This window comes from Myotis yumanensis, unplaced genomic scaffold, assembly GCF_028538775.1.
Source record: "Myotis yumanensis isolate MYYU_CA2020_CCGP unplaced genomic scaffold, mMyoYum1.0.hap1 SCAF_7, whole genome shotgun sequence".
In the NCBI taxonomy this organism is placed as follows: Eukaryota; Metazoa; Chordata; class Mammalia; order Chiroptera; family Vespertilionidae; genus Myotis; species Myotis yumanensis.
This window is the reverse complement of record NW_027223758.1, coordinates 16,745,158-16,760,409: the sequence shown is the minus strand read 5'-3', so window position 1 is coordinate 16,760,409 and position 15,252 is coordinate 16,745,158. Positions and strand designations below refer to the sequence as shown.

General features: G+C 43.2%; 1 protein-coding gene across 4 annotated transcripts in view; it reads left to right on the top strand.

Annotated features, from left to right (window-relative positions):
• The window catches only part of CFAP61 (cilia and flagella associated protein 61), a 244,904-nt gene that overhangs the window by 14,093 nt on the left and 215,559 nt on the right, over positions 1-15,252 (top strand). For all 4 annotated transcript variants that reach the window (XM_070419827.1, XM_070419826.1, XM_070419830.1 and 1 more), the window contains one exon: positions 10,557-10,689. In XM_070419827.1, the coding sequence (XP_070275928.1) occupies positions 10,557-10,689 (133 nt within the window). The remainder of the gene's footprint in view (positions 1-10,556; positions 10,690-15,252) is intronic.

Below are 15,252 nucleotides of genomic sequence, written 5' to 3'. Positions count from 1 at the left end.
GTAATAATGACGTGAGGTAGATATAGATTCTGATCTTGGTTCTGATACTAACTGATGGGTTCACTTAAAAAAGGAACCGGCCTCTCCAGGCCTCAATTTCCTCTCTGTCAGTGGGTGCAAGCATAGTGCCCACTGGGTTGACTGGGTGAGCTGATGAAAATCAGTCCCTTAGCACACTTCCAATCACCTGTAACTGCTTAAGGAAATTAAATATTGTTATTATTATTACTATTATAGTTATGTGGGGGAGAGAGAACCACCCTCAATAAACTGTGCTATGTAGCTTGGAAGAGGTAAAACAGAAAGGGGTGAAGACAGCTTCATACAACCTTCCGACCCCCTCCTCCCCAAAAAAAGGCTAAATGTCCATCAACAGTTAAATCTTTACATTTTCAAACTGGCACATCCATACAATAGATATTACTCAGCAGTGACATGGAATGAAGTACTTATCACACAATGATAGCATGGATCAATCTCAGAAAGGTTATGCTGAATGAAAGAAGGCAGACATGGAGACAAAGGCCATATACTGTTGATCCCACTTTTACGATGTACAAAACAGGCAAGACTAACTGTACAGAGAGAAATCAGGCCAGTGGTTGCCTCCAGTGGAGGGAAGAGTGAGACAGGGAGAGACATGATCGAATTCTGGGGTGATGCCAATGTTCTGTATATTGATTGTGGTTTAGACAATTGTCAAAAGTCATCAAACTGTATTCTTTTCAAAAATATATTTTTATTGCTTTCAGAGAGGAAGGTAGAGAGAGAGAGAGAGAGAGAAACATCAATGATGAGAGAATCATTGATTGTTTGCCTTCTGCATGCCCCACACCGGGGATCAATCTCTCAGCCCAGGCAAGTGCCCTGACCGGGAATCGAACCGTGACCTTCTGGTTCATAGATCAACGCTCAACCACTGAGCCAGGTTGGCCGGGCCAAACTGCATTCTTAATATCTATGCATTTTAGTAAATGTTTCATAAGAGTGTATATGAAACCATTTCACAAGAGTAGTTGGCTTTTATCAGTGAAGAATAAATTGGATCTTCTCGGGTCAGCTGTTGTCATACTTGATAAGTGCTCCATTTCTGTAGAAAGTATTGAATTGAAATCTTAAAAACCTGGGACCTACTATTTACCAGGCATGTAGTATTACAGCATAATTGTTAAGACTCTGTAATAATGATGTGAGGTAGATATAGATTCTGATCTTGGTTCTGATACTAACTGATGGGTTCACTTAAAAAAGGACCGGCCTCTGAATCTGGTCAGGAAGGTTGAGTCAGAGTGACAGAATGAGCAAAGGCATGGAGACAGGAAAGCGCACGGTCTATTACCAGGCAGGTTGGCAGGTACAGCTACTGTTCAACGTATGGGGAGAAAGAGCAGGTTCTGGATAGAAGTACTGTAATGGGAAGGCTTTATCTTGGAGCCAGCAGGGAGCACTGAAGAAGAAAGGCATGATATGCTCTCTATGTTACTAGGTAACTGCTTTCCATGTGGTCAGTGGCTTATAGAGGAGGAGCACAGAGCAGCCGGCTGGAATTTAGGCCTTGACAAGTCAAAGAAATCCCGGTGGTGGTGGGGGGAGTAGATCAGTAAAAATGCAATTTGGATTAAGAAGTTCAAGAATTAAAATGAGTTAATGATAACTCAGGGTTTCGGGGAGCTGCTGTCAGGGTTCATTAGCTGAAAGTAGAAATAATAGCATTAGATGGACAGGAGAGAGTTAGAAATACAGGTCCTCTCATGAGTGAGGATATCATGAGAGAAAAGGAGATTGTCCAGTTGAGGGGGAGATTTTAAAGTGAAAAGTGCAGGATATTGAAAGATGAAAATGAACTGCTACTGATAATAAGAAAGAAAACTGGAAGAGAGGGGAAGGAGTGTGGCAGAAGTCAGACTCTTGAAGTGGCAAACAGTGAAGGGCAATTAAATCATTTGAGTATAAAAGAGAGGCCGTTGGATTTGGAAATTTAAAAAGACACAGATGAGTTGAGTAAAAGTGATGGATTTCTAGCCAGACTGATCAAGGAAAAGAAAAAGAAGACAAACCATCAATACCAAGAATAAAAGAGGTGACACCACTACTGGCTCCACAGACATTAAAGGGTTGGGGAGCGCTGCAACAACTGTGTAACTTCAACAATTTAGAGAAAATGGGCCAAATCCTTGAAAAACACCAACTACCAAAACTCATTTGAGATAAATTAATAACTTGGATAATTCCATATCTATTAAAGAGAAGTCAGGAGAACTTGGGATGAGAGGGAGGGTGGCTGCCTGCCTGACACTGGCCTCTCCCCCAGACTGCAGCCCCAACCCCACTTCATCCTAATTTGCTTCTCTTTTTGTCTTATTCTTATGGCTCTGAACTCTGCCTTCCCCAGGGTCTTCCTTCCAAGCTCATCCCCTTGGCTCCTCTGTGCCAGCCTTGCCCACTCAGTGCCCTACTTCTGACCACTAACTTGGTTTGGGGACTCGTCTTGCCCCTCCCCAAAGGGCAGGGTTGGATACTGTTAATCAATTGTCAGTGAGCTGAATAGAGGTAAGGAAGTTAAGACAAGGTCATACTCACTGCTCTTTAGAGAAGGTCGGTGATGAAGGGAAGCAAAAGGAGGGAGGCAGATGTTGAACGTTTTGCACACAATGTAAAGGGATTCCATTTTTACTCTTCCTGTAAAGCATTTACTTTGCATTCTGAGATCCAGACAGCATGTGTCTAAAATAAGATTACCGAGGAGAATAAGTTCAGATACAAGTTATTCACTTAATTTAGAACAAGAAGAAAATTCCTCGTAGAAAATTATTTTTCTTTCTTATTCATAGCTAATTACTCACATTGTAATTCTCTCTTTATAAAATCCTTCGGATTAGGCTATAAATGCTAATTAATACAAGCCAAACACATTCTGAAGAAAAGGAATTTTGTGAGTGAAATAACATTTTTAATTGGTTTGCTCACACCTTACAAATCCTCCTTTCTGATCTATGAAGTTTCTCTTGTTAGTGTCAGCACAGGTAAATTAGACCCTCCTACCCTTCAGGAAAGTATAATTTAGGAACATATGATCATGGGGGTAGGGAAGGACTCACCAGGAAAGGATTATGTGCTGTCAGTCAGCATTGTAAATACAGTGGTCCCCTCCCCTTATTCCCAGGGCATACAGTCCAAGACAAAACCCCCTGCCTAAGACCCTGATAGTACAAAACTCTATACTATGTTTTTCTATACATACATACCTATTGTGAAGTTTAATTTATAAAGTAGGCAAGTAAGAGATGACAACAATAACATAATAGAGCAGCTGCAACAATATGCTGTAAGAAAAGCTGTGTGAGTGGGGTCTTTCTCTGACCACCAATCTAATAACTGAAACTAAGTGACTGTACAATGTGGATACGCTGGATCCAGGATGACTCCCATCCAGGGCTGGGCGATTTCATTCTGTTACTCAAAGTTTAAAATTAATGAACTGCTTATTTCTGGAAATTTTCATTTAATATTTTGGGGCCCCAGTTAACTGCAGTTTAACAAACCATGGAAAGCACAGTCACAGATACTAGTGAAGGGTGAGGGGTACCACTGTCACCAAAATGGCTCACTCCTTTTTTGATGACACTGATTAACCAAATTAGGTCAACATCATTACTACTTAAGATAGATGAAATAAAACTTAGGACTTTTAAAACATAAGGTTGGTGGGTTTTAAATACTAATTTTTTACCTCCCAAAGCATCTATTTTTATTAAGCATTTGATGGCCTCATGCTTTTGAGGAATTTACCTAAGACTGACTTCTGAGCAATTTCATATAAATGGACATTCTGATGCTTACTTCATGAATATCCTCAAGCCTTCAAAAAGAAGGGGTAGAGCAGTTAGGAATTTCACCAGCCATCTTTGGGAGTCCTGGTACCCAGCCAATAGAATTGGTTAACAGTGCAGGGGCCTCTAATTGGCCTTGAATATGCTCTGAAGTCATGTAAGGTTTCAAATTCTTTGTAATTTTTTAAAAAATGACATTTTCCAAGGAGTAGAAGCTAAATTGTTATAAAATTTATTTTATTAAACTAATAAAAATCCATTTTAAAGTGAAGTGGAATAAGTTTAGGAATGGTAGATTTGATTTTTTGAAAGACCACTAGAGGTCATAAGAGATCTTGGAAAGAAAAAGGTGCTTTGTTTTGCACATCTAAGAAAAAATGTGTCAACTGGAGTTTCTCCTTCCCCAAGTTCAAACTGTATTCATGGTAAAAGGTTGATTTAGCTAAAATATACTGTTGTTTAACACTACCACTAAATTGGATCTTCTACAAATTATTTTGCTCATTCATTGATTTATTTTTAAAAAAATCCTCACCCTAGGGTATGTTTATTGATTTTAGAGAGAGGGAGAGAGAGAAAGAGAAACATTGATGTGAGAGAGATACATTGATCCTTGCCTCTCACATGCACCCCAATGGGGAATCAAACCCTCAACCTAGGTATGTGCCCTGACTGGGAACCGAACCAGCAACCTTTCAGTGTATGGGACGACGCTTCAACGAACTGAGCCACACTGGCCAGGGCTATTCATTGATTTCTTAAAATATACATATGCGCACACACACTCAGTCTTGAAGAAATACGATATTCATGGCATTTAAAGTGATATCAGAAGCACTTCTTCAATGCTACACTTTTAAGTCTAGCTAATGAAATGCAAATCCTCTCTGGATGTGCAAAATACCATCAGATAGGAGAGAGGAGGCTCTGCCAATATTCTGAATGCAAAGATGGCCTGCTGCTGCTGCTGCAGCTGCTGTCATAGTCCTTCCGTGTGAACCTTCTATCTGTGAATTTGCAACGGTTTCTTTGCTGGCAAGAATACGTGCACCTCCTGCACTGGAGGGAGGGTTGCCTGTAGGTTTTCCTCCAGGGTTGTAATTATACAGCAGAGTGGACAGGATGCTGAGGCGTTGAAGCAATCTTGGTCTGCCTGTCACTGAGAGACTGTGCCAGCCACCTGGGGAAGGTCTGTGGAGTCCAGGCAGCACAGTGCTCCTGCAAGCCCAGCTAACCGACACAGTGGGAATGACGAGTGAGTGTGTTCTTTCTTGTCCCTACCTCCCAGGGAGCCAGTGAGAGCCATCAGGTCCCTGTCACTGTTCACCTGGCCTTCTCCTGGGTTTAAGGGACATCCATACCCCAAGCGAGGTATGGTATCCTTGAGAGGCTGTTGGTTTTCTTAAGCTTTGGATTTTTACTCCGTTTTCATCTGGCATGTTTCTCAGAGTCTGACGGACATTTAGCTGCCTGAGCAATCCATTAGTCTCTACTCTATGGGATGGGCCTTTTGTTTCCTCCAAACAAGTTAAAATGAAGTCTCCTCTAACGGATTACGTTAACCAGCACATGGTTGCCTCCTCCAAGCCTTGTCCTGAACGGAAGAAATAAGGAATGCCACTTTTCACTCAGAGAGTGGTGCCATTCCCATTGTACTTGATGCTGGTGAACTGCGGTCTTCCACAGTCACCAGTCATCACTGCTGACAAGCCGCGCCTCACAGGTGAGGGGCACCTGGCTCTCCTGTGCGGAAGGAATTCACAGGAAGCCCTGGCTCTGCTCCTGATGGCAGGCGGTGCTCACTGCGGAGTTGATGGATGGATTGTTTTTGGTAGCCAGGGTGCTTTGTTTCTGTGGGGCTAGACTCTGTCATGTGCCATTTGAGACTCTGTGAGGCTGATGTCATCCTTTATCATTAGCACTGGGGGCTGATGCAAGATCATAAATTATCAATTACCCCAAGGAATGCATTTAGCAGAACAAGTTCCTCGGTACCCATTTTGGGGAAGGGCTAAGGGAGAGACTCTTTAGAACGCCACAATTTAGGTGATTCCTCTTATTTTTCCCAGAAGAACTAGTATTGAGGTATGATTATGGATAACTTTGTTAATGGGCTATTGAGGGCTTATGATTAGTCTTACAGCCCTGGGTCTCTCTGAACTTTTATTCCTGATTTTTATATCCATGGGTTAATATTTTTGTGTGCATCATATAGATAAGGCCCTGTACACAGTTTGTTTTGGAGTTCCCTGGGTTGTAGCAGTCTTGATCAACTCAAAATGAAAATTATTAGGATATTGGGTTATTTTCTCATAATTTAAAATAATTGTCTCTTTACTAAATATTGATGCAGATTCTCATAATGTTTGAAAATGGATTTGTTGGCTATTCTCTCTTAGAATCTTTTTTAAAAGCTAATATCATCCAGGACTCATTACAGAATAAAGCCACTTCTGTTAGCATCCTTTTTTTGTTATTCATCTTCACCCAAGGATATTTTCCATTGATTTTTAGAGGGATAGGGAGGAGGAGAGACAGAGAGAGAGAGAAACATCGATGTGAGAGAGACACATCGATTGGTTGCCTCCAGCAGGCGCCCGACTGGGGGCCAGGGATTGAGCCTGCAACTGAGGTACATGCCCTTGAGCAGAACTGAACCCAAGACCCTGAGGCTGATGCTCTAGCCACTGAGTCAACAAGGCTAGAGCTGTTAGCACCCTTTCGGCAGGTTGCTAAGTGGGGAAGCAAGTGGTTTCTGGAACGCAGTGGAGCTCTTTCAGCTGAGGTCCTGGGTGCTCAGGTAGAGTCAGTTGATAGTGATTCCTGGCACGGAACAGGGGTGTGTGAAGTCTCCCAGGAGCAAATGCTGCTGGGGGCTTACTGCCTGCCAGAGACTGAACTTGAGGGTGTCCAGTTCACCCTTGCATCACCACATTGTATCCTCCCCTCTATCCTTGCCTCTGTCCCTTTTGTAGATGCATAATGTTGAAGTGACTGGGCAGGCTTCTCAGCAAGTGGAGTCAGAGGCTGAGTGGAAGGGCTGTGGAGCTGCCCGCACGGGGCTGTGGGCTCACTCCCAGATACGCCCTCTCAGGCCACATGTCTCTCACCTGAAAAACAGGCTTAGCTATGGCACTTCAGTGCACGCAGAACACTGGACAAGGTCCTGGCATATGATAAGGATCCCATCCATGTTGGCCATCGTTGTTGCACCTGCGCTGCAGGCTACAGTGCGTGCAGATGTGAAATGTAAGCGAAGCCAGACACTGGTTAAAGTGGTAAGGACAGATTTTAATCAGTAATAACTATTGCCATAGGGAAAGGAGTTCAACATAAACTGAATTCAACTTCAATTTGTACAGAGGTGAGTAGGAGTTTTAAATGGAGAAGGAGGAGTCGATAGGGGCCCAATAGGATCAGGGAAGGGAAAAATTATATAAAGTGGGAAGGGGGGCTGCCCTCGCTGGTTTGGCTCAGTGAGTAGAGTGTCGGCCTGTGGACTGAAGGGTCCCGGGTTCAATTCTGGCCAAGGGCACATGCCTGGGTTGCAGGCTCGATCCCCAGTGTGGGGCATGCAGGAGGCAGCCAATCAATGATTCTCTCTCATCATTGATGTTTCTATCTCTCTCTCCCTCTCCCTTCCTCTCTGAAATCAATAAAAACATATTTTAAAAAATTAAAAAAAAATAAAGTGGGAAGGGGGATTGGTCCAAGTGAAAGCCACCTGAGTTTGCTAACTTGCACTTACTGAAGTTAGACTCCCCACTCCCACAGAGACAGGCGTCCTATCCACAGGTGTCGGCTGGAACAAGCAGGACATATTTTGGCGGCCTTAAGCATTCTCCGGGAGACACTTTAAGGGGGGCTAGGGTCATCCTAGGGATGTAGCCATAAGCTGTTAGAAAATATGTTAGTGTTCATTCAGGTCTTTACAGGCCAAGGTTGAGGCGTGTTGAGAAGAGGGCTCAGAGTGTCCTGGCCAGAGTTGGGTCAAGGAGAGTCTTCGTCACAGAACAACCAACACAGAACTCCGCCTTGTCCCCGAAGAGCATGTTCCTGGGCTGGGAACATGACCTGCATTGATGTTAACACCAGGCGTGGTCAATGAGTACCCAGTGGTGACCCTGTCATTGGGTTTCTAGGACAGAAGGCTGGAGGGTGTGAGGTGTAGGTGAGCATTGAAAGATGCTGGAATTTGGAATAAGTGAAGGGTCAAAGTGCTGGAGAGGAAAAGAGGCGGAAGGAGGGAGGATGGTGAGGTCCTCTTCTAAGAACAATGAATAGATCAACTTGTTTCATTGTTGGTGCTGAGGATGGAAAGATGGAGGCATCAAAAATGAGGCTCAGGGCTCTAGTTCATCCGAGAAACAGTGGAGACTGGCAAAAGCTTTTGAGTAAAGGAGTGAGGTGAAGAAAGTGGGATTTTAAGCAGATTAGTGATAGTGGATGGAATGGATGAGTTTATTCCTACCATGGCCAAGGGGCAGCTAGTGCAATAACTCAAGCTTTTGTAGTGATAACCTCTTCCATGCATTAATCAACGTTCTATAACTGTTCTTATTGACCCTTCCTACCTAAGTAATAATAGTGTTAATGATAATAACCTATTATTATTATTATTTTAACATTTACTGTCTTTATGACAGGTGAAAAAAACTGTGACATGGATTAAGTGACTTGCCCAAGGTCACAGCTGTTAAATCCAGACTCAGGCACTCTAGCTTCCCAGCCCAGGCTGTGACCACCACACTGTATGGTTTATTCTCCAATCTTTTCAAAAGCACTCCATAAGCCTTTGACACATTTATTATAGGGCCTTAGTACATTCCAGCCAAAGGTGACATACACACAAAAATAGATGGGCAGGAGGTCAAGAACTACTTTAAAAAAATGAGTGCAGGGCTAAAATAGTTCGTGAAATGGTCATGTGTGTCCTACAAACACCGTTGGTGTTTGTTTCTGGTTCTCTATTTTCCACTCACCACTAGAGAATCCTGATGCCCTGGCATGTGGAAGGAGATGGTTGGGTGACATCACACCCAGGTTGATAGTATAACAAGCCAATATCCTGGTTGCCTGGATAAGGACCCCCTGCTGTCTCTCCTTCCAGGAAGTGTTGACAAGAAGTTGTATTTTTCCTTCTTGTGCCGTGGTCTGTTGACTGGCTCTCTCTTTAGCTCTCGGGTATTATAGGGCAGAGACCTAGTTTTTCAAATATGTATTTCTTCCGTCAAGATGCTTATTATTGATGAAAAACCATCATTATTCCAAAAGTTAAGCCTGTGTCACAAGAGGTAAAGGTTTCATCCTGGGAGTGGGGTGGAGATTTTTATCCCGAGTGCACTGGGTGTTCCAGTTTAAAGCCTTTAGATTTGGGGGGTGGAGCTGTGGCGGGATGGGGGGATTTTTTTCCAGCAAAGATTGGAGGAGCTGTGGCAGGGCTGGCTGGATGATCCACAGTGTTGATCTCTTGCCCTTGAGCCAAAGTCTCTCAACTGCTTGTGCTTCTTGCTGCCAGTTTTCAAAAGGAATGCCGATTTAGAGGAAGATTTTTGAAGTGCATTGTTGGCTTAGTGTAGCATGTGATGACTAGGTCCAGATCAGCTGACCCAAGTTCTTAGCATAGCTCTGCTGCCACCTGTTTCTATGGTCTCAGGCAAAGCATTCCGTCATCCGCATGAGCCTTGCTCTCCTCCATCTGAGGAGTGAATATGGTGCCCACCTCCTGCGGTTGCCATGATAATCTGGAGAAAGCCCTGAGCTTTATATACATACTAATCGCTCCATAGGTGGAGCTGCTATTTATATCCAGGAGAACATGTAGAAGATAAAGTGGGATAATGAAGATGCCATAGTAAAGAAATGAATGGGGGGAGGTTAGTAGCCAAATGAGATACATACAAAAAAAAATAATGCAAATGTGTATATTTTTAACAAGAAAAGTATCAGGATAAAAGTATAAGAACATCCTAGAGAATAAAATAGAACACTAAATATAACTAAGAATGTACTAAAAAGGAAAGAATGTTAAATATGGCAGCAAAATGGGTCTAAGGCTAGCATCACTATGCTGCCATAAATCTGGTTCTTGGGTCCTCCCTCTACCACACACACACACACACACACACACACACACACACACACTGGTTGTCAAGGTCACTGTAGAGGGTCCTGAGAATGGATAATGAGCAGGACTTCATTGCCTTTAAATCAGCATTTCCCCCTCCATGTGAAGTGTCGAGATATCGCAGGAATTCTTTTGAGGGGAGGAAGAGGATTCTGGGGACAATGCCATAGAAGTATTGTTCTTTGGAAAACATTTGGGCAATGCTATTCCCAGCATCTTGTCCTTTGGCTCATGACAAGCTGCTCTACCTTTCACAGCCAAACATGCTGAGTGTGTTCCCTCTGCTGGAATTTCTACCCCCAGGTCTCAACGTAGCTTCCTCTCCTTCTCCTCATTCAGGTCCCAACTCTGACGTACCTCCTCAGAGAGGTAGGTCTTCCCTGATCACTCGACCCCATCACTCTCCATCCCAAAGCACTATCATTGTTGACATGTGTGAAGTGCTGTGTTTGTTACATTTTCATCATCTGTTTCTCCTATTAGAATGGAAGTTCATTTCACCTGCATGTTGTTGTATTCCTGGCATTTAGAACAGGGTCTGGCACACAGGTACTCCTTTTTAAGAAAGAACACTGAACCTAAGTCTTTCTGTTAAACAGGGTGGAAGATCATGATGACCTCATGCCAATATTTTTGCAACATGACACAATTTTGAGAGCAACTTATGGCGAATACTTTCTGGCTGAACTAATAGAGGCCCAAGACAAGGAGAATCATGCTGTCGTGTGTGAGGTTGGTGATCAATCCACCTAGGGATACGCTTAGTGACAGAAATGGGAGAAATAAGCGTTGCTGTTCCAGGTTTCCCCAGGCACTCCTGGAGCTGTCATAACCTCCTCCTCCTCCATGCCCTTCCAGGTGGCATGCCACGCCAGCTTCCGGGCTGTGTCATCACACCCCTTCCCGTGTTAATTGGCTTTAGGATTTTAGGTTTTTGTGAGGTCCTTCCAGATGCCCAGGCTGCTGTGGATTCTTTGCTCTGTCTCTAGAGGTAGGGGTGAAAATTAGGGTGAGGGGAGAAGATCCTCCAGTAGTATGTAGGGGGGATTTCTTTTCTTCTTTTTTTTTTAGGAGTCTTTTTTTTCAAAAATATTTTTATTGATTTCAGAGAAGAACGGAGAGGGAAAGAAAGATAGAAACATCAATGATGAGAGAATCATTGACTGGCTGTCTCCTGCACACTCCCTACTGAGGATCAAGCCTGCCCTGATGGGGAATTGAACCATGACCTCCTGGTTCATAGGTCGAGGCTCAATCGCTGAGGCATGCGGGGTGGGGGTGGGGGGTACGGGGGGGGGGGGGCGATTTCTGAGACTCTAAGTTCCCAGAGGCCAGACGTTAGAAACCAGTATCCTACAGGCAGATGCATTTTGTTTGACTTGGAAAATAATTTTTAACTTTTTATTTTAACAATCTTTCACACTTAAAGAAAACTTATAAGTACCCCAATTCCATAAATGTTAACATTTTACCACATTTTCTGTATTATTCTCTTTGCTTCCTCTTTTTCTATGTCTATCTACAGATACATATATATTGCATATATGTTATGTATTTTTTATGAACCATTTAAGCATAAGATACAGACGTAATTCCCCTTCACCACTAAATACTTTAGCGTACATTTCCTCAGAACAAGGATGTTGTCTTCTGTCACTAGCACAGTGGTTGAGTCAAGCTCAATCCTGTTATCTGACCACAGACCTTGCTCAGATTTTACTGATAGTCCCCATGATGCCTTTCAGAGCAGATGGAAATGCAGATCATTCAGTGAGCTCACGTGTCACGTGTCTTCAGTCTCTTGTAATCTCGAACAGTGTCCCAGTCTGTCTGTCTGTCATAACAATGACAGTTTTGAAAAGCACAGGTCAGTTATTTGGGGGAATATCTCTCAATTTGAATTTGTCCAGTGTTTTCCCATGATGTGATTTAGGTTATTATGACTAAATTTGTTGTATTAATAGCTAACATTTAAAAATTAGGAAAGTGTCTATAACAATTTGAATGGGTAGCTTTTCTGGAAAAATCACAAGGCCTGCCTGTTGGGTCTGCTCTTCTGCAGGGCCCCAGTGTTTGTAGCTCTGGAGCAGCTCTCACTGCAGGCAGTCCTGGTGCCCGCCAGCCCAGCACTGTCCCCACTGCACCCTGGGGCTTCATGACCCCTCAGGCTGTCTTCCCCACTTTGTACCGGCCTTGCCCTGGGACCCCATCACTCGGGATATGCCCTACGAGTGTCCTGATTCTGCAGTGTCTATCCAGGAGGGCTTTACTGAGAGCAGAGGTAGGGATGGGAATTTAAAAAGATGAAACCCACACCCTCAGCTGTGCCAGCTGTAGACCTAGAAGTCCACACCCAAGGAAAGGGTGAGAAGGACAAAAAAGAGAACGAACAATATTTGACCTGTATTTTAAAAAGAAAGACTTTGTGCCAGTTTATTGAAAAGCATTCAAAGGTAGGGGTTTAGCAGTTTTACTTCTAGGATGATTTGTTTAGGGATTCATTATTCTTCATACACTCACTTCTCATTATTTGACAAAACTATAAAAACTATTTAAAGAATATTACTTTTCTTAAAAAACATATAATCAAAAGTTCTCTTATTTTGATAATATGATGAATTTGAGGCTTTTGATAATATGATCAGTGATTCTCAAGCGTGGTGTGTATGACAATCACCGCAGAAGCTTTTTAGAATACCATGCCAAAGAACTTGTATCCAGCATGTATAACAACTCCAACAGGAATAAAGAGATAAATAATCCAAGCCAAAATGTGGGCAAAGAATTTGAATAGACATTTCTCTGAAAAAGATAGCCAAAGGCCAATAAGCCTGTGAAATGTTCAACATCATTGGTCAGTAGGAAAATGCAAATCGAAACCACAACAAGATGCCACTTTATACCTGCTAGGATGGTTATAATAAAAGGGGACAGTAACAAGTGTGGGTAAAGATGTGGAGAAATTGTAACCTTCATATATTGCTAGTGGGATTATAAAATGGTATAGCCACGTTGGAAAACAGTTTGGCATTTTCTCAAAAATTAAATATATCCCTGGCCAGGTGGCTCAGTTGGTTGAAGTGTCATCCCAGACACCAAGTTTGCAGGTTCGATTCCTGGTCAGGGCACATACCTTGGTTGCAAGTTTGATGCCTGGTTGAGGTATGTACAGGTGGCAACCAATTGATGTTTCTCTTTCCCTAAAAAAAACCCACAACAAAAAACAAACAAACAAAAACATTCTCAGGTTAGGATTAAAAAAATTTTTTAAGTTAAATATAGAAATACTATTTGACCCAGCAGTTCCACCCCTAGAATTAAAAACACACATATACACAATAACACATACAGAATTGTTTGTAGCAGCATTATTCAAAACTAGAGGCCCGGTGCACAAAAATTTGTGCACTCGGTGGTTCCCTCAGCCCAGCCTGTGCCCTCTCGAAGTCTGGGACCCCTTGGGGGATGTCCACCTGCTGGATTAGGCCTAAGCTGGGCTCGCGGTCAGACATCCATCTGGCAGCCCGGGAGCCCTTGGGGGATGTCCACTTGCCAGTGGGGAGTAGGCCTAAGCAGCAGTCGGACATCCTTAGTGCTGCTGAGGAGGCGGGAGAGGCTCCCGCCACCACCTTTGTGCTGGCAGCCGCCAGCCTGGCTTGTGGCTGAGCAGAGCTACCCCTGTGGGAGCACATTGACCACCAGGGGGCAGCTCCTGCATTGAGCGTCTGCCCCCTGGTGGTCAGTGTGTGTCATAGTGACCAATCATTCCCAGTCATTCTGCTGTTAGGGTCAATTTGCATATTACCCTTTTATTATATAGGATAGAGGCCTGGTGCATGGGTGGGGGCTGGCTGATTTGCCCTGAAGGGTGTCCCAGATCAGGGTGGGGGTCCTGCTGGAATGCCTGTCCAGCCTGGGTGAGGGGCTCAGGGCCATTTTCAGGCTGGCCACACCCCCTTCAGGGTGGGGGTCCCCACTGGGGTGCCTGGCCAGCCTGGGTGAGGGGCTGATGGCCGTTTTCAGGCTGGCCATGCCCCCGGCGACCCAAGCTCCCAGCCTCTCCTTTTTTTCTTTTTTTTTCTCTGGGATTTATTTATCTTCTATAATTGAAACTTTGTAGCCTTGAGCGTAGCCCAAGGCCAGCCAAGGCAGGTGGGAAGCTTGGCTTCCTCCATCGCTGGGGGCAACCGAAGCCGCCTGCTCGCTCCAGCTCCGTGGCCGCCGCCATCTTAGTTGAATTAATTTGCTTACTTGCTCCTGATTGGCTGGTGGGCATGGCTTGTGGGCGTGGCTTGAGCATAGCGGAGGGATGGTTAATTTGCATGTTTCTCTCTTATTATATAGGATAGCCAAAAAGTAGAAATAGCTCAAATGTTCATCTACTGATGAATGGATATACACCCAGAAGTGGGAGTGTTAGGTCATATAGTAACTCTACTTTTAATTTTTTGAGAAACCTCCCTACTGTTTTCTATAGTGGCTGTACCAGTTTACATTTCTACCAACAGCATGCCAGGGTTTCTTTTTCTCCATATTCTTGCCAACACTTATTATCCTTTATCTTTTTGATGATAGCTGTTCTAACAGGTGTGAGGTGATATCTCCTTGTAATTTTGATTTGCATTTCTTTGATGACTAATGATGTTGAGCATTTTTTCATGTACCTGATGGCCATTTGTATGTGTTCCTGATCTTAGAGGAAAAATCTTTTAACCACTCAGGGTTGAGTATGATGCTCTCTGTGAGCTTGTTATGTATGGCCTTCATTGTGCTGACACGTGTTTCTTCTATACCCCATTTTTTGAGCATTTCTATCATGAAAGGATGTTGCATTTTGTCAAATGATTTATCTGCTTCTATTGATATAATATGATTTTTGTCTTTAATATCTATTAATTAATGTGGTGCATCACATTTGTTGATGTGTGTATGTTGAACCAGCCAAGGAAATTTTATCCGAGGAAAAATTCTGATTGGTCATGGCATATGATTCTTCTAATGTGCTATTGAATTTGGCTTGCTAATATATTGTTGAGAGTTTTTGCAACTATAGTCATTGTGGATATTGGTCTGTAGTTTTCTTTTCTGGTAGTGTCTGGTTTGAGTATCAGGATATTTATTGCTGGACTCATAAAATGAATTTGGGAGTGTACCCTCCCCTTCAGTTTTTCTGAAAGAGTTTGAGAAGGATTGATTTTAATTCTTTAAATATTTAGTAGAAATCATCAGTGAATCTGTCTGATCTGGGGCTTTTTGTTGGGAGGTTTTTGATTATTAATTCAATCTCCTTATTTT